The sequence below is a fragment of the Hakea prostrata genome, chromosome 1 (assembly GCF_041222555.1).
Source record: "Hakea prostrata isolate BN-2017 chromosome 1, UWA_Hpros_2, whole genome shotgun sequence".
Classification (NCBI taxonomy): domain Eukaryota; kingdom Viridiplantae; phylum Streptophyta; class Magnoliopsida; order Proteales; family Proteaceae; genus Hakea; species Hakea prostrata.
The window spans coordinates 20,665,338-20,685,030 of NC_142600.1; the positions used below are offsets into that span (position 1 = coordinate 20,665,338).

Sequence of the window (19,693 nt, forward strand, 5' to 3'; positions counted from 1 at the left end):
AAATTAGCCGAGAATTCTCCATTTGGAGAAATAGAAGAGGACCAAGAGTCTTCTTGGTTAGATAAAAGTATTGGAAAAGTTATCATCGGATTTAGATTCGAGGGATTTGGCAGTATGTCCATGTTATGACTTTGCCATTCATCTACCACTTCTGCCACGGTTGCCTGTCGGGGCCATCTTGTGAAGTCTTGATCTACTGTTATGTTGTGCTGTTGATGCAGTTCCCATGGATTGAACCAAAACGATGTTCTTTGACGGTTCCCGACTACTCTGTTCACCATGCTTTTTAAATGTGGGATAATGCTTGTAATGCTATTCCAATTCATTGACCCTTTCTTTTTAGTGATCTCAAGGTCGAAGAAATTTTGATTATTGAAGTATTTAGCTTTAAGGATTTGTACCCATATGGCATCTGGATTTGAAATTATTCGTCATCCTTGCTTAAGTAACAATGCCTCATTGTAATCTTCCATTTTCTTGAAGCCCATTTTTCCTATAGATTTTGGTTGACTGAATTTTTCCCAAGCTATCAGATTCATCTACTTGCTTTTATGGGGCTGTCCATTTCAAAATCTTTTGCAAATTGCATCTATTTTTTTGCACGTTGTCTTGGGGAATCTTAGGAATTGCATTTAGTAGAGTGCCATTGATTGAATTGATGCCTGCATTAACACCCCTCTCTTTGTAAATGACAAATTAGTCGTCTTCCACATTGTCATCTTCTTCGACATTCGATCCACCACAGGTTGCAATGTTCTTGCTTTTGCCCTTCCTGGTATCAAATTTGATCCTAGGTACATTATTCCTCCTTTAATTTTCGATACTCTTAATATTGAAAGTTCACATTCCTTTATTCTTTGGGTACATTCCGGTTGAAATACACCCCATTTTTCTCAAAGTTGATCTCCCCCCCTGTCAAGTATGTAAATAGTTCGAGGACTGCTTTAAGAGCCAAAACTTCTTCCGTATCTGCCTTGCAAAATTTAAAGGTATTATCTGCATAAAACAATGAAAAATTTTCAGGGCAACCCTCCCAACTTTAATTCCACTTAACAAGTTCAGGGATTTATATTCATCGAGAAGGCGTGATAATGCCTCCATTATGAGTAGGAAAAAGTAGGGACTAAGGGGGCACCCTTGTCTCAGTCCCGAGAACCCTGAGAACCTTGAATAAGGAGATCCTTTAAGTTTGACCGAGAAAGTTGGAGAAGAGATTAACTCACAAATGAGCCTGCATCATTTATCATCAAACCCCACGAACTGAAAGAGTTTGATAATGATGCCTCTATCAGTTCGATCATAAGCCTTAAACATATCTAGTTTTAAAGCAATGAAGTTTTTCCTACTGTGTGTTTCGATCTTGTTTTCTTAGGCTGCATTTGTTTGCTGGAATAAAAGTGGGGTGGAAAAAAAAAATGTGGGTCCCATGTGTAGTGGGGTGAGGGAGAAGGAAATAAAAGGAACTGAAAGGGTTTTGTGGAAAAGTAATAGTAGTGGGATTACTTTTTCAAACTTTCCTACAAAGTCCCACCAAATTTGTGGGGTTTTAAAATGGCTTGGGTGGAAAAGTTGGGTTGTCACATCACAAGTTTCCTTCTCTCACTTTCCCACGCCAAGCAACCAAATAATCTACAATTTTGAGATTTAAGAAATCTACATTTTTTTAGGGCCTGTTTGGTTACATGAGTCTGGAGATTTCAAATCTATAGATTTCAAATCTATGGAGTTATAATTTATAAAATTAGATGTTTGGTTGTGGAATGAAATCTGTGGATTCATCCTAAAAAAACTATTTGACCGACGTGATTTTTGTGAATGTGCAAATGTATAGCTTTTTTTAAATCTCTGGATTTCACCCCTTACCCATAAATCTACAGATTCATGTTTTTAGTGTAAAAAGGTGAATCTCTAGATTTCATGAATCTAGAGATTTTTACAACCAAACGGGTATAATTCTTAGATTCATGAATCTAGAGATTTCAAATCTCTGGATTCATGTAACCAAACAGGCCCTTAAAGAATTTTTCCACCTCACTTTTATTCCAGGAAACAAACACAGCCTCAAGAAAAAACCCAATTCGGGGGATAGGATATTGGAACCATGATGACATGTCATGTTCTTTTGCCTACTGGCAGCGTCAACGTGTGATAGTTTTGCCTGCCGGCAGCGCCAACGGTTCAACGACCTGTCACTAGAACAACCATGCGCGGTACAACATTCATAGCATTTCTGAATTTTGTTATTTGCCTTTCCACTGCTTAGTGCTGACCAGGTTCGCTGAAAATGAATTCTTCCGGAGACGAAGGCGAAGTCGAAACGCTGCAGAAATCCGACGAATTATTATTTCCAGAGCTCCTCAACTTCGCAAGCAGATGTCAAGCCCTAATCTCAGAACTTTTGCTCTTATCCGGTCGAATCCCTCCTGAGTTTCGCGATCATCGTTACGATCCCGTGCTCTTCGATCTGAAGTCAGTCCTCTTCTGCTCTTTGTTTATGTCTTCTATGCTTTTCTAAAGTTGGTTTTTACATTGACCATTCATATAGACAAGAAAACGATGAGGGCTTTGATCATACAGGATCTTTTCAAGTATTGTATTTATAATTTTCCTCTTTGGGCTTGGTTTTAACTGAGTTGAACCGTGATATCCTATACCTGTAACTAGTTTCTGGAACTCATTTGAATATCAATTACTCTTACCATGGAGTTCTGTACGGAATCTTTGGGTTGGGCGAATTAACTAGTTTCTGGAACTCATTTGATATTCTCTTTCAGGTACTTCGATTCTCCCGATAATTTTGAGGCGAACATTGAAGGAAACGAGGAATTAGAGTTGTTGGAGGATCAGCTGAGGGAATCGTGTTCTGTATTTATGCAGCGTTTTTTTCTTTTAGCAAATGGCATTGTGACGTACCATCAAGAATTGCTTAACTATCTCAATGACTTACTGGTTAGTCTATGGAGGAACTCATCAGTATCTTCATCGTCATTTTCTACATTTTGGTGAATATGTTGTGTGTTGTCTGTTTACGGTTTTGCCTTGTTCCTCAGGGAGGAGACTCTGTACTGGAGAGAGTGTTGAACAACGAGAAAGGGCGGCAGTTGCTTGCAGAATCATTAGCTTTATTTGGGTGTTTGCTACTACTTCTGGAGCACCGAATGGGTGGCCATCTACGGGAAAAACTGCTCGTTGCTCATGTCCGCTATGTTCGCTGTTTCAATGCTCCCAATATTGAACCTATGTGTTTGCTATGTCGTGTTCACCCAACTTCATCGAGTTCACTCCGTCAGACTCATTTGCCTCCTTCGAGCTCTTCAATTGTCTCTGTTCAAAAGCCTGAGGATCTTTTACTCCGATTTCCTTTCCCGAAGCAGGTTGTGGAATCTGTTATCAGTTGCCTTAGGGATTGTGATTTGTACAATATTGTCTGCCATTACCCAGATCCTGAGCACCGGACTATGGCATTGGCATCACAAGCTGGTTGGTTGTATGTTTTGTTGTTCTATTCACCAGAGCTTTTACATAACGGGTCTGTGATGCGAGAGATTATTGATCGGTTCTTCCAAGATTCCTGGGTGGTTCCATTTTTTATGTACTTTACTGTAGATTTATCAACATCATGGGATGCATATAAAGCTGCAAAATCATCGATATCCTCTTGTCTTTCCCCATCGATTGTTCGTGATCTTTGCCAGCATCATTACTCAAAGGTTGGATTTGATCTTCTATTGATTGCCAGTTGCTAAAGCTTTTTTTTAATCTGTTCAGGTTAGTTGGTGCATAATATGTTAAGTGATCATTCATTCATTTATATGAGTTACATTTTTGTATCTCTTGTCTCCCTAATACAATATGACATAAAACTTAAAATACCCATTCAATACTGCACAGCAGATAAACTAATAGAAGCCGAAAAGACAAGGAAGAGAAGGAAGAGAAGAGAGAATATGGAGAAGAGAATGGGGAAGGGTGATAGTTGCATGAAGAAGCAGCTCTCCCCCTCCGCTGTACCTGCAGACAAATAGAATCTCTAAGCAATCTAACCTATGGTTTGGTTTGTTGATACCATGGAGAAAATTTTGGTTGAAACCAAGGTTTCATCCTAGACGAAGACCGAAATTACTTTTTTTTGGAAGTTTCGACCCTAGGTTTCAAGCCTTATATGACCTCCAAATGGTTTGAATTCTTGTGTCCTATCTATTTAAAACATAATAAACTCAATGGAACTACTATTTTACCAACAAAAAAACCACTAAAAAGCTAACATTCAAGTACATATATGACAAGAACTGAGAAGTACCAATTGTAATGCATTTACATAGCATGGTAATGGTTAGAAGTTAGAACTTAAAATTTACAACTTACAAAGTTTCAAACTTCCAAGTATATAGAGAAGTAGACAACAAATGAACAAAAGTGATACAGCTGCCACTGTGCTAGCCTGCTAGTGCAAGGTCTAGTACATGTGTCCCTGCAATCTTTGCTCTCCATACTAAGCACAATACACCCATGACATATGGACCATATGGTTGTTGAGGTAATCAACAACTGCAACTCTCATATGTTTAAATAGAATACATAAATTAATTAATATTTTTTAATATGTAAACATTTTTTAGAAATATTTTAATATTTTTAAATAATTAAAATAAATAGTTAACAACCAAAAATTTGATTCAACACCATCATAGCATAGTTCAAGTGATGGTGTCTCACATACATTAAGTTGAAGCTCGTACATCATGTATACGTTTATATTTTAGCAATATACCAATTTGGAAAACAATTTTTAAAAATATAAAAATAAAAAAAAGTAAGAAGAACAAAAAATTAATTTTAACACCACACAATCATAAATCAACACTCTAGACTAAACATACTTTAATTTGAAAGCAATCCATCATGATTTGAGGCATGAACAGAACAAAACAAAACAATAAAAATGGAAAAGTTTGTTAACTCACATTGCAAGAATTTCAAAAACCCACAAGTGGAGGACAAATTTGGCATTTGAATGCAATGGATTTCTCGAAATTAGGTGAAATGAGGGAAGAAAGCAACAAAAAGTGAAAAAAAAAAAAATCACAAAGGGGGTCAAAATCCCCACTGGCAGTATTGGGAAAAGCTCGGAACTTGCTAAATAGCGTAGGTTCTGGTTGAAATTAAGTACTTTATAAGGTGGGGATGTCTTGTTTCTGCCAAAACTAGTCGAACCCAAAATTTCGGCCAGTTTCGACTGAAATTTCCCCGAGTTTCGGTCGAAACGAAGTACTGAGACTAAATTTTTGCAATTTTGTTTCGTTCTAAAAAATTGCAGTTATTTCGGTCAAAATTTCGTCAATTTCAACTGAAATTTATTCGATGGTTGATACGCAAGCTACAAAGGGGGGGGGGGAGAAAAGAAGAAGAAATAACATAATACGAAAAGAAGAAATAGCATAATAAGAAGGTTCATGTATACATGACCCTTCGTGCCCTCACTGTACATAAGGTCCATGTACTCTTTACATGTAATATTATTAACCATCCTCCCCAAGCTGGAGCTTACAATTCAACTCAGCCCATGTTGTAATATCCACTATTTAGGGAAGGATTGAACAAAGGTTTGGTAAAGATGTCATGAAGTTGGTCTGTGGTAGGCACTTATGGGGTGACAATTTTCTTCTCGATGATAGCAGGCACTTATGGGGTGACAATTTTCTTCTCGATGATAGCTTCTTGGACAAGGTGATGATCAACCTCGATGTACTTGATGCTTTTATGGAAGATTGGGTTATTGGAGATGTAGATGGTAGTTTGGTTGACACAGAGCATTTGCATGGGTTTGGCAATGGGCAATCCCAAATCAACATGAAAGGATTGTAGCCACATGAGTTCATCAACAGTTTGAGCCATAGCTCTATGCTTGGCTTCGGCACTTGATCGAGCAATGGTTGACTGTTCCTTGCTTCCATAGTGATAAGATTTGTACCCACAAAAGTATAGTGTCTAGTAGTGGATTAACGATCTCCATCAGCATTTACCCTGAAGGGATCCAGATTGCCTATAATGTAAATATGGTGATGGGGGCAACAGATGAGCTTCTTGTAGGGAGCATTCCCTTCAGCTACCACAAAATACAACTTACTGCTTCCCAATGTATTTTCTTGGAGAATGTGTAATTGGCTTGCTAGGCCAACAGAAAAGATATGTCTGGCTTTGGCTACTAGCCTACTAACTGTTTGTATTGTTGGGAATCTTTAAAGTCTTCACTATTAGTATGTTTTTGAGGAAGATCCATGGCAGTACCAACAAGTTTAGCTGCAAGAAGTCCTATATCGGTTAATATATCAGAACATACTTCCTTCGGGATAGATTAATCCCCTTCTTGTTGCAAAGCACTTTAATCCCTAGAAAGTACCAAAGTTGACTCTAATCCTTCATTTGGAATGTTAATAAAGATAAGTTTTTGCTTTTGCTATACTTGTATATTCATTGTTAGAAATAATAATGTCATGGACATATACCACAAGAATTACCAGTTGGAAGCCTTGAACAAAAACAGAGTGGTCAAAGTAGCATTGTGAGAACTTGCAAGGAGTAACAACGGAGCTGAACTTGTGAACCAAGCTTGTGGTGACTGTTTCAGCCTATAGATAGTTTTATGAAGCTTGCAAACCTTGCTTGATGCCTCCCCTTGAGCAACAAATCCAGGAGGTTACTCCGTATGTACTTCTTGGAGATCACCACAGGAAGATGCATTTTTGATGTCTAGTTGATAAAGGGGTCAATCAAGATTGGTTGCCAAGGAGATGAGAACCTGAACAGAATTCAACTAGGCAATAGGGGAGGATGTCTCAAAATAGTCCATGCTATATGTCTGTGTATAGCAACAGCTGTGCTTTAAGGTGTTCAATTGTCCTATCTGGAGGATACGTAATAGTGTAAACCCATTGACCGTGAACAAGATTCTTATTTGGCAAATCCACTAGAGACCATTTTCTTGTCGTACGAAAGCATCTATCTTGGTGTCCTTAGCAGCCTTACACCTAGAATGAAAGAGTGCCTCATGATAGGACTCTAGAAAAGAAGCAACAGATAAAGAGGATAGGAAAAAATGATGCAAGGATGTGAGGGAATAGGACAGGCTAGAGTAGGATGTAATGTGCAAGGGAGAGTACCTTTCCAAAGAACAACTGGTAAGTCAGGTTGATTTGTAGATGTGGAGGGCTGATCGGGGAGAGCATGGTGAGGGATAGTAGGGACTGGTCGCACTAGAGGAGACGGCTAAGGCTATGCCGTTGATACACTGTCACTGGTCGGGGCTTTGAATCTATGGGGGGAAGCTTAGGAAGAACATGACAGTAGGATGGTCATCGTGAAAGATAATCTATAAATCATCAGAAGAGGAATAATAAGGAGTATCCGCAAAAAAAAGTAACATCGATGCTTGCAGATTGGTGACTTGAAAGAGTATCAAAGCAATTGTGACCCTTACCGAGTGCAAGTGCGTACCCAAGAGAAATACATTTCATAGCACGAGGGAAAAATTTACCTAAAGTCCTTGGTAAATTCCTAAACTAGGTTGTAAAACATGAACAAGGTACACACCCAAAAACATATGGCGGAAGAGAGAATAACAGAGCATTAGGGTGTAACCGGCGGAAGAGAGAATAATAGAGCATTAGGGTGTAAAATAGTAAGTGCACAAATGAAGGCATGCAACTAATCTAAAAACAAGCTATAAGAATAGCATCATGTAAGAATTGTTTTGGAAGTATCAAACACAATTGGTCGAGTATATCCCAAAGATGTCTGTTCTCATGGTAAACCACCAATTTGGTTAGGGGGAGTATAAGAACAATTGGTTGAGGTATCCTATCCTGCCCTTTGATGAGAAAAATCAAATATTTTCTTTTGCACCTACTCAATATCATATCAAAATGAAAAATCTTAATAAAAGCTTAAAATTGGGCTTTCATTTCACTATGAAAATGCTGATAGATAGAGACAAATTGTGATTAATCCTTCAAGAAATATACTTAACCGGCATAGAATTGTCATCAACAAAACTTAGAAAATAACTAAAAAATTGAGTGTATCTCTAACATGACAAGGGGCACAGGTGTCAGAATGAACTAAGGAAAATAAAGAACAGGGTGAACTACAATTAGGAAATGATACTGTATGATACTATGATGCTTTCCTAACTTACATGCTTTGCATTGTAGAGTACTAGAGTCGAAGTAGACCAACAATCAGGAACCATAAGTTCGAGCTAGTCAAGGAGGGATGGCCAAGGCGAAATGCCATTGTAAGTGGAGAGATACTAGTAGAGGCAACAGTGATAGTAGGTCTAGTGCCATCTAAGTAATACAAGCTCTCTTGTTAAAGGCTTCCACCAATTGTCCTCTTTGCCTGCAGGTTTTGGAAGACATGATAAGTAGGAAAAAAATGTGATAGAGCAATTAATATTCTTGGTAATTTGACTAATTATCAAACTCGAAGGAAGTTTAGATGCAAAGAGAACAGGAAATAAATTCATGTCGTTAGCTGGAGAAGCTACATGATGATTGGAGACTTTTATAGGTTAAATGTTAACCAAAGTAACTAGTAAGGAGTTAGTACGATTGGTTATTGAAGAAAACAAAGTAGACTTGCCAATCATATGCCACGTTGCACCTGAATCAATAATTCATGGAGTGGAAATAGATGCAGTGAGCCAAAGTAGTAGTAGAAGATGAGGTAGCAATGGCTTCAAGCTGTCATAGATGTTTAAGGAGCATGCTATAGACATCACGAGAAATGCTAGACCCAGTGGAAAGGTGTGCAGATTTAGATGACTGAGTAGAGTTGCTTATAGGAGCATGATCACCTGGAGTCAATGAATCCGATGTTGGCTAATTCATAAGCTCAATCAGGTTTTCCATATTTTGCCAACACGTATCAATAATATGAGTAGGCTTCCCACAACAATTGCAGTGATAGGACCATTAGATGTACGTGGCATACAATAGAGTCACGACCATGACCACAACCATGAGGCTGACTGCAACTCCTTTTGTTATTCTTACCACTGTCAGCCACAAATGCAAGTTTTCTGTAGTGGGAGCAGCAGGAGAAGACTTAGGAGAACTACCAAGTACCAACCAGCTGTTTCGGTCGAGAAATGACTTCTTTGAGAGATGGCACCATCTCTTTAGTAAATAAATGACTTTTGATGGATTGATAATCAATATGTAGACCAGCTAAGAATTTGGCAACATGAAATTCAGCCTATTGCTGCTTCAACTTGTTAAGATGAGTGGTAATAGGCTGATTTTTGTAGTTACTCAAGGTAACCTTGGGAAGCACTGAAGATTTTTCTCATAAAGTTCCTAAGTGTGAGAAAAATTCTTGTGTCGGGAGTAGCTTTCCTGGAGACCTTCCCTTGTTTCCTTAGCCCTAGTATAAAACATTACACTTGCAGCAATGGAATGCCCAACATTATTCCATAACTAAATTTTAACAGCAGCATTTTCTTGCATCCAGTCATCATGAGCAGTGAGAGAATCAGGGTCCTTATGGTCAGGTTTAGGAGGTTCCTTTTTGATATATTTTATGTTACGGTTGGTATGAATGTAAGCTTCAGCAACTTGAAGCCATAACAAATAGTTACACTTCATTTAACTTAATGGTGGTTGTCTGTACTTGTAACAAATTAGTAGTAGTAGACTTGAAAACAGGGACTGAATTAATGAAACCAGGACAAGGACAATGAGCCTCAAGAAAAACAGCTAACAATGGTTAATAGCTGTAATATAATAGTGAAATAAACCCTCAAAGAAGTATTTCAAATACACCAAAGACAGCTGACCTGGAATGTATTAGCGGACTGTGCAAAAAACTCGGAAAAACAGAGCATCTACAAGCAATTTAAGAGCCAAACATGGAGGAAAATCCTGCCAAGAGATATCCCTCAAACAGGGATCAAGTGTCACTTGATGTACATTAGTTCAGCCTCAAAAAAGCAGCAGCAACAAGAGGCAGCAACAATTGAGAAACTTCATTGCATCTGGCATCCTCTACTGTAGGCATAGCCGCATAAGGAAACACCAATCAGACTGAGAAGGTTCAGGCCTTCATACGAGAAATAGTTTGATCGGAACCATCATATAATAGGCAGCACTAGTTTTAGCAGTTAGGGAGAAGGAGAAATGGATCCTCAAAATTACTAGACTGGAGTGTCTTCAAGGAAGATCATTGCCCATAAACGCTACTTCCTTTAAAGTGATCTTCATTTCATTTGCAAATTACAAAGAAAGTAAGAGAGTAATGTTACTAACTAATACGTTACTTTTCCTAATCATCTTGTAGGGAGGGGTACACGTAAAAACTAAATGCATGGTAGTCAACTTTGACAGATCCAGATCCTGGCCCTTTTAATTATAATAAGTCCCCATCTTATGGAAGACTGTGTATTGAGTATATATTGCCAATATTTTGTTGATATCAGCACGTGTGAAAATATAAATTTTGATTGTTTTAGTATTGGACCTATTGAAATTTGATCAAAATAGAGGAATTTCTACTGTGGAAGAGTGTAAGCCACATAATCACTAGGAATTCTTAATGCTGCAGATGGATATCAGTGCTACGACCTCAAGTCTGCATGATGCAGATCCACAGACTTCCATGTGCAAGTAGTCCAAGGAATGACTGCCCAAGTAGTAATATCAACAGTAGTACTAGTTAGTGTAGTTGGTAGTGGTGTCCATGCATGCTTCCCCCCCCACACAAAACAAAAATAAAAATAAAAATGGTGAAACTGTATCTGGTATTTTGGTTGCATTAGCTTGTTGGTTCAATTGGTTTATTTATTACCTGTCAAGTTAGATGATCATGTGACTCAATGAAGTGGTCACTCATGTCAGGTTAAGTGCCACATACCTTCACAGCTCCATGTTGGGGGGATTATGTGCTCCAGTTAGTTATTTACTTTTTTTTTTTAAAATAAGTATAAGAGTAGTCCTATTGGTTGGAGGACTCATATTGTAAGGCTGCTAAGCCTCATTCATATGCCCCTCCTGCAACATTGGAAGAATAGAGAATGTCCAGTTTATGTTATTTTTGTTGCGCAGGCTCAAGAGGATTATTTCCTGGTGGTTCAAAATCCAGCAGCTTTTCTATTGGGTACTAAGTGGTTCAAACCCTTCCTAGATCTGACTGCGGAGTCAGTCTCTCTGGTCTGGCATTGCAGGCAGCTGCATAGGTAAAGAGATCCATATTTGCAACCCCCCCTCTCTCTCCACCTTAATTTCTTTTTGATCTTCTCTGCCAAATCCCTTACCCTAACCTCTCTTTTGTCCCAATCAAGTCCAACACCTGCCAAATTAGGAGGTTCTGTAAAGAAATACAGGATTCTGGCGGCAACTTCCATATTTTGATGGCCTCTGGTACAGAAGAAACAAGCCAGGCATTATGGAATTCGGGACTGGAGAAGTGTATTCGATTGTCAAAAAAGAGGACTTTAACCTGCAAATCTCTAGATCCAGCCACCCATTCTAACTCTAATTCAAACCTTAGAGTCCCCTCATAGGTCATAACCCTCTCCACTCGAACTCCTCTTACAGCCCCATCAAACCAGTAAGACTGTAGTATTCATTAAACTCTAACAAACCCCAACAACACTAGTTCTGCAGCTGTTTCCTTAGGTTTTTAACCATCAGAATCCTCTGTTCTTTTAAAGAATCTCCCTTCTTTAGTGCTTATGTACAACCTAAAGCCTGGCCCCATGCTCCCCCTGAAACCTCACTGACCAGTCATCCCTAAATTCCGTCAACTACCCTAATTTTTAGGAATTCACATCCAGATCCAGCCATCAAAATTGATTCAAACTCACACCAGACCTTCCCCTAGATTTGCTCATCATTCCCTTAAAGCCCCATCCCTATTGATCACTGTGAACCCTAAACAGCCGCCTCCTATTTTGATAGCCAAAACCCTTGTTGGCAAGATTCTCAAGGCGACCAAGGCGATGGATGGCTTACAAGGCGCCCACAAGGCAAGAACTAAGCGGTCAAGGTGTTCTACTGTTAATTTTAAGGCGGTCAAGACATTCTAGTGTTAATTTTTTGCAATGTAATATGATATTTGATCCAAATTTCATACTAAAAGTTACATAATTTATTCCTAGCATTTAAGTATGAAACATTTTGCAAACTTAATGAATAATTCATTTACATAATCGTTAGAAAAGATGGTAACTGATACGAAGATTGAATAACCAAAAAGCAACTTTAGTGATGTAGAAAGAGAGCAATTGATCCATTAAAGAAAAGAAATATGTGTTACTACTGGGGGGGGGGGTGAACCTCATGTTGCCTGAGATGAAGAGCCTGTCGGAGAGGAAGGAGATGGTGGCTGCAACTCTTCAACTCTGATGGCAAATAGGTAAGCATATGTCACCGTTAAAAAAAAAAAAAGAAGCATCGCCAGAAGGTTACTCACCTTTGATTGTAGAGAAGATCGCTGGAGAGGAAGACAATGGCCGCTGCAACTCTTCAACTCTGGCGGTGACCAGGTAAGCCGTTAAGTTGCAGGAATATAAAGGACAGAAGCATCTCCAAAAGGTAACTCACCTTTGATTGTAGAGAAGGTCACCAAAGAGGACGATGATGGCTGGTGCAACTCTTCAACTCTGGCGGTGACCAGGTAAGCCGTAAGTCACAGAAAAAGAAAAAAGAAGAAGCGTCGCCTGAGTATGTAGAGAAGGTAATTCACCTTCAACTGGAGAGTCGATCGCCAGAGGAAGAAACCACTGCAGTTTGCTGCTGGTTCAAGCTGAGGGTTTCAGACTTTCTGTTGTGAGAGCTCTCGTGAGGAAGAAAAGTGTTTGTGAATATAGGTCTTAGGTTTGGTTTTTTTTTTTTTCAATTTTTTTTTAATTTTTAATGTATGATCCCATGTAGCACTAATATCACTTTAGTTTTGACAAAAAAAAAGATAGCATCTTAGTGTACTTTCAACCAATGAATTCATTTAGCATCTTAGTTTACTTTCAACCATTGAATTCATTCAGATTGGAATCAAGTGGGTTGATAATGTTCTGCCATTGATTTGGTATCTTTATATAAATTTTTTTTTAAATAAAATAAAATAAAAGGCAGACACTTAGCTGCCAAGGCATCCAAGGCACTTGCCTGGATGCCTAGCTGATGTCTTGGGCACCAAGGAGCCCACCTTTTTGAATTCAAGTAAGGCGACGGTTGCCCAGCTCACTTGGAGATCCTGGATACCTAGGTGTTGCCTAGGTGACGCCTTGACAACTATGCTTGTTGGCACTGGCTTTCATGTAGATCTTGGCAGATTTGACCCTTGTTTGAGCCCTTCGATCAAAGATTGCATTGCTGCAGCCTGATTTCATAACACAATCATCTGGCTTTTTTTGATTTATAGAAAACTTATATTTTGGTTGCTTTGCTCAGGATAGGGTGCCTCTTCATGTTGGATTTTGTTTTTTTGTTTTTGGTTTTGGATGTGGTTCTTTTAGCATTTAGTGAGTTTTAGTCATTAAAGTCATGCATTTATGGTATTCCGAATCACAGTTTATTACCTCATGAGCACAAATGATATGTTTTGGTTCCTGGCTTGCTTTACATGGTTGTGTATTTGTAGCATCTTGAGTTTTGAGTATATAATTAAATAATTTTTGACTTCTTTTTCTTCTGATGTTCCAAAACAGGATCTATGATTTTCAAATTCCCCACCTCAAACTTTGAAAATGAATAGAGTTGGGATGATTTTTTGTGGAATTTCTGTTTTCCACATGGTTGGAGAATTTTCTGCTGTGAAATTGATGTTTTTCACATTGCCAACATGCAGTTTTATTTTCATTCAGATGGAGCAGCTAATTTTATGTCGTGTATTACTGATATTATCCACTTCCACATGTATGATTGTGGAATTATTGCTTCCTTGGAATAATTGGATTTCCTTGTAATGGCAGGTTGAAGATCTTACATCTGAACTGTGCTCTCTTCTCTCCAATGGCATTTTGACAAGAGATTATGTGTTGAATAACTCTGAGTCTCTTCTATCCTTGGTTAGGAATTGCAATATTTCACTTCGGTGGTTACTGCTTCACAGATCTGTATGCTCTTTATCATTTCTTGTCTCATAATTTTGTTTTCATTGTGGCTGCTGGTGGTGGACTTTTTTTTGTTGTTGCTTTTGATGATGATGATGTTTCTTTCTCATGATTGTTAGCTAATTTTTCTTACAAGCTTGAGAGTCGTTCAAGATATACAAGTTGAAAGGAGACAAAAGTCTGCAGGTATAAGCTATTAAAAAGGTAGAAAAAAAAAGTGGAAAAAAAAAGAAAATACAAATACAAAGAAACTGAAAGACAAAAGCAGTTCAAGATAATGCACAACCCAAACCTACCCCATCCCTTGTGGCTCTGACCCCCTTCTTCTTCTTCTTCGATTCTTGCCTCCTACTTATTTCGAGCATAATAAACACAATAGAACTACTAGTTTACCAAAAAAACCATTGAAAAGTTAACATTCAATTATATAGTATATGTGAGAAGAACTGAGAATATTACCAAGTACAAGTTTGCCTAATAGTATATGTGAGAAGAATCGAGAATATTACCAAGTACAAGTTTGCATAATACATGTCTCCCTCTTCCCTCTGCACTCCATGCCAAGCACAATAGATGTCCCATGATGTATGGTCCATATAGTTGTAGTCGACAACTGCGATTCTATATGTGGCCTCATCCACATGCCTAAGATGTCTTGATGGTGGGAAGTTGGGAATCTCTAAATAATGAACTGATTCAACTGCTGATGGAAGGGCTGGTGGTGGTTGTGGTATAGATATATTGTGGAAAATCTGCTTAACAAATGAAGAACTACCCTGGTTGTCGGCAGAGGTAGGGACAAAATAAGCTCCATAATCATAATAAGGTCCCAATGTCCGACTTTGATAGGTGAGAGTGGGAGGGACACCATGAGCTCCATGACCATAAGGTTTCACTGGTGGCTTACTTTGAGTTTGATAGTCAGGAGGGACACAATAAGGGCCATAACCATAAGGTCCATAAGTCGACCGAGTAGAACCAACACTTTCCATAGTAGTATCATATGACTAGCACTCTGCGGGCATATGCCATCTGGAACCTCTAGAGATGGAGTCTCTGGAATCATCTTTGCTCATCAATCTCATAGAGCCCGCGAAGCTCTCTGCATCAGCCTGACGGTAAGACCCATGTGATGGCGTGTACTCTGTGCAATGCTCATGTTGTTTCCCCTTCTCCTTCTTCGAATATGTCGACGAAACATTTTGGCCTCAAGATACAACTCCACCGTGTTCTGAATCTTATGTTGTATAACTGAATTGACTCTCATCTGTGAATCTCGGTGGTCATCTCCCCATCCTTTACTCTCATGTACTATGGTGCTGGTCTCTTCCTAGGATCAATTGAATCCTCATCACGAGGTCCAACATCCTCATGATCCCCTTCATCATCATCATCATCATTGTTGTTGTCGTTGTTGGGGGATGCCTGTGTCACATCATCCTCGGTGTTGGACCAAACAATCAAATCTTCACTCTAGGTGGACACACTAGAGTGTGGCATGAAGGGATGGGCGAGCACTGTATGTGCACTCCCCTCCTCAGCCAAGAAGTCATCTACACCAGCCCCCATCTGCTCTACAATGTCTACTGGGACAACTTCCCTCCTCATCCAACGAGGGCTCTCCATTGTCCCTGATCCACTCAACTATTGGGTTATCATCATCATCCATCTCAATATGTCAGCCAACTCGATCATGTTACTCTCTCTGTCCATCCTCCGTCGGATATGATCCTCCCTCAGTCTCATATTATAATGTAAGTAGACACGATCCTCTAGACGCTTCACACCCAATCGGTTGCACCTCTTTGAGTGGATGAGGCTGAAGGGGCTCCAATTTCGCTTATAACCAGTGCCAAAACATGTCTGGGAGAACATTTTGCATGCAATCGTACTCAAGTGGGGTGAGTCATAGCCAAATTGCAACCACCATTCAGCTGCAACAAAATAGACTCCAAGTCATTTCAATACTTAAGTAACTAACTGAAAGATAGAACGTAAGTAATTAAATGTATAATGAATTAACTTACCTTTAGGGGTGGATTCCCTTCCCGATATGGCCATGGAATGACTGAAACTCCTAGTGGCATCCCTAAATATCTTCATCTAATAATATATAAAGTAAGAAAATAAAATAACTAGGTTAATACTTAATTACTTAGTATAAAACTGTGAATTATGAATATTAAATCACAATCTGACCTCCATAAGGATGATTGCCTGTTTAGATGGATTCAATTCCAACCTCTCCACTACAGTTTAGACAGTATCTATCAAATCTTGTGTCATCCTAAACATGTATTTGTAATGGTACTTGGGATTTAGATAGTATGCTGTGTGTAAAAAAAAAAAAAAAAAAAAAAAAGGGAATAGTTAATAGAGTGATAATATAATAAAAATTAAATTGATTAGTAGACTTAATAACTCACTAGCCTTATGTAGAGGATGCTGCAACTGTTTCTTCTATCTATGTTGGATGATGTCGGGGATTTTCTTGTTTCCCTTTGGGTAGACCTGAGTAACTTGCTACTTCATTGTATCTATAGTAGGTTGTCTCTGCTGATCTACTATTCTCAGCACATGCCATAGTTGTTAAGGTGTCGCTTAGGCGTCCGAGTGCCCTTTGGGGTTGTAAGGCAACCGTCACCTTATTGTTAGGTCATAAGGCGGTTGCCTCAGTGTAAGGCATTGCCTTAGACTCCTCGGACGCCTCGGACCGCAAGGCGACTGCCTTTTTGAATTATTAAAAAAAAAAAAACCAAATCAATGATGCCAAAATGAAGCAAAGAATCAATTGGCACTTAGAACCTAATGATCCATAATTAGTAGCGTATTCCAATTTAAAAAATAGCATGTTGAAGCCTAATGATCTCTACCTAGGACCTTGTTTGCTGAAAACCAATTTTCTTCATTACTGTTTCATCTTTTTTAGAATTGAAGGTTCAAGAATAGAAGCTTCATTATCATCAAGACAAATGAATGCATCAATATATGCCATATAGGATGACTAGAATATGATCTTTTTTTTTCTTCTCCATAATACATGTTCATTTATAATCACAACCAAAATTTCACTTAAAATGCCTCGAAACGCCTCGACCTCCTCAAAAGCGCCTTGGAGGGCGCCTCGTCGACTCATTGCCTCAACTAGCTTAAACCGCCTCGCATCGTCTCATTGCCGTGACAACTATGACACATGCACCATAAGCTCAAGCATCTTCACCACTATCCTCACCTTATTTGATATGGTCTCATTGAGTATGGTCAATTGTGTTCTCCTTACTCTTACGGATGAAGAACCCTCCTAGTTATACCACTCTGATGCAAACATGCTCTTAAGGCCAGTCTTCTTACTCTCAAAGCTCTGCAGTGCTATCCAATTGGTAGCATAAGTCACCTTGACATTTGGCCCTCATCATCTTTAGTGCATGTGTATGGTTTAGATGAAGGTGCTAACTTGTCCGGCTTGCTCCATGGTCTTTTTCACAATATTGGCCTTCCCCATGTCTTTTAGTATTAGGTCAATGCAGTGAGCAGCATATGGAGTCCAAAAGAGCCTATATCTGTGCATATAAGAATGTCCAAATTAGTAATGATTTATTGAACCATCAAGGCATCAACATAAAGTCATAAAGTGTATATGTAATGTAATATGTATTTAAAGATTAAAATTAGTACTAGAAGTAGAAGCATGTTTTGATACATGGGGTTCTCCATCATCTTCAACCCAACTTACTTGTAATTAGAGCCATTATCGATCACAATTTGGATCACATTCTCCACTTCAACCTACGTCATCACTTGCTTCAAAACTTTGTAGATGTATTTTGCTTCCTTCTTCTCACTGGATGTATCTACTGACTTAGGAACACTGTCCTTCCATCACAATTCAATATGAAATTGATGATGGACTATGTAGTAGGACCAATCTAACCATCAGAATCACTCCATAATGAGCCCACATAGGCTTCAATCCATTAATGTACTCATTTAAGTCTTGTTTATGCTCAAGAAAATACACATTGTATATCTCATATGGGGTGGGCCCATGTACACCACTCCCACCCTTGGCTATCTCTTCAATCATATCCCTGTAGTAGGGCTCCTGGGCTGTATGTGCTGGAATACTATGGTACATAGCCCATTTGGAGAAAGTCATCCTCACTTTCTCCTTCACACACCCCCATAAGTGCTTCAACCTTCTTTGGTTTTTCTCTGGCCTCCTAAATAGGGCGGGATCATTATGAAGAATCTCAAGATTCGGACCTGTAGCATGTGCTAATGAAGCTTGACCCTGTGTTAGGGCCCGGGGGATAAGAATCTCCTCCCTCACACTCTAACTCCTCCTCATTAGGTCTTGGGAACTGCGTGTGCCTCTAATACCGGTTGGTTCTCTAGAGGATCCACAACCCATGGCCCTCTGTTGCCTCCTTATCTCTTCAATCCCCGTCTGCTCCCTACTCATCATCATCGCCCTTCTCATCTGTGCAGAATATGAGTCAGGCTCACATCCATACTCTCCTCTGGATCAAAATCCTGCTCGCCTTGCTCTAGTGGGTCATCTAGGCATGCATCCTCGAACTCCTCCCTTTGTGTTCTCTTCTCTTTCCTCTTTTGCTTTCCCCCAGCCAAGTATCAGGCCATTGCCTTCTGATCTCTGAGGGCACCTTTTCACATCCTGTTACATCCGTACTTTCGCTAGCTAGATGCACCTTTGATCTAGTGACCCCACTTCCTCCTATTTGCTTCTTGCAATAATTGCATTCACTTTTCTTCTTATCAGTTGTCAGTGGCCTCCCGTGTTGCTAGGTTATGTCTGACATCTTTCAAAGAGAGTGCCTGATACAAAAATTGCACACCGGGTATCTTAAAAAGCATTACAATAAGCTCAAAAAATTACGTACATGCTACTATAATTTATATCCTATTTTTAAATATATAAGAGAAATTAATTAGTACTATTTTAATATTTAAATAATTTTTGAAAATAGTTTCATATTTTTCAAACAATGAAAATTAATAATTAACAACAAAAAATCTGATTCAACAGCATTGTAGCATAGATGAGGTGATGGTGTCTCACATTCATCAATTTGATGCTCATACATGAGTTTATACATGTGTATTTTGGGAATATACATATCTTAAAAAATAATTTTTAAATACAAAAAAATAAAAAAAAACAGTTGCAATATCCAAAAATTAATTTTAACTTCACATAATCATAGATCAACAATCTAGATTAAACATACTTTAATTTGAAAGCAATCTAAGTTGATTTGAGGCATAAACAAAACAAAAATAACAAATGGAGAACTTTGTTAACTCACCTTGTTTGATTATCAAAAACCCAACAATGGAGGAGCAAGAGTGGAGTTTAAATACAAATGAGTTGTTAAAATCAACTCAAATGAGGGTAGAATCCAAAAGAAATGAGAGAAAAAGTGATTTAAGGTCGAAACTTTGAGTAGTGGAACCTGCAAAATTTCTCAGGTTGTGCTCGAAATTGGTAGGTTTTATACAAGGAGATGTAACGTTTCGGGCGGCACGAAATTTCGTGTCGTATGGACCGAAATTTCATACCGTTTT

The 19,693-nt window shown here is 38.7% G+C and overlaps 1 protein-coding gene across 3 annotated transcripts in view; it reads left to right on the forward strand.

Annotated features, from left to right (window-relative positions):
- The first annotated feature begins 2,108 nt into the window (after positions 1–2,108).
- LOC149028194 (uncharacterized) overlaps positions 2,109–19,693 on the forward strand; it is a 125,193-nt gene continuing 107,608 nt past the window's right edge. For 2 of the 3 annotated variants that reach the window (XM_089169131.1, XM_089169139.1), the window contains exons 1-4: positions 2,110–2,469; positions 2,775–2,949; positions 3,051–3,710; positions 13,967–14,110. In XM_089169131.1, the coding sequence (XP_089025257.1) occupies positions 2,285–2,469; positions 2,775–2,949; positions 3,051–3,710; positions 13,967–14,110 (1,164 nt within the window). In that variant the 5' untranslated portion in view covers positions 2,110–2,284. Of the gene's footprint in view, positions 2,470–2,774; positions 2,950–3,050; positions 3,711–13,966; positions 14,111–19,693 lie in introns of all 3 variants that reach the window. The other variant, XM_089169146.1, reaches the window with a different exon arrangement.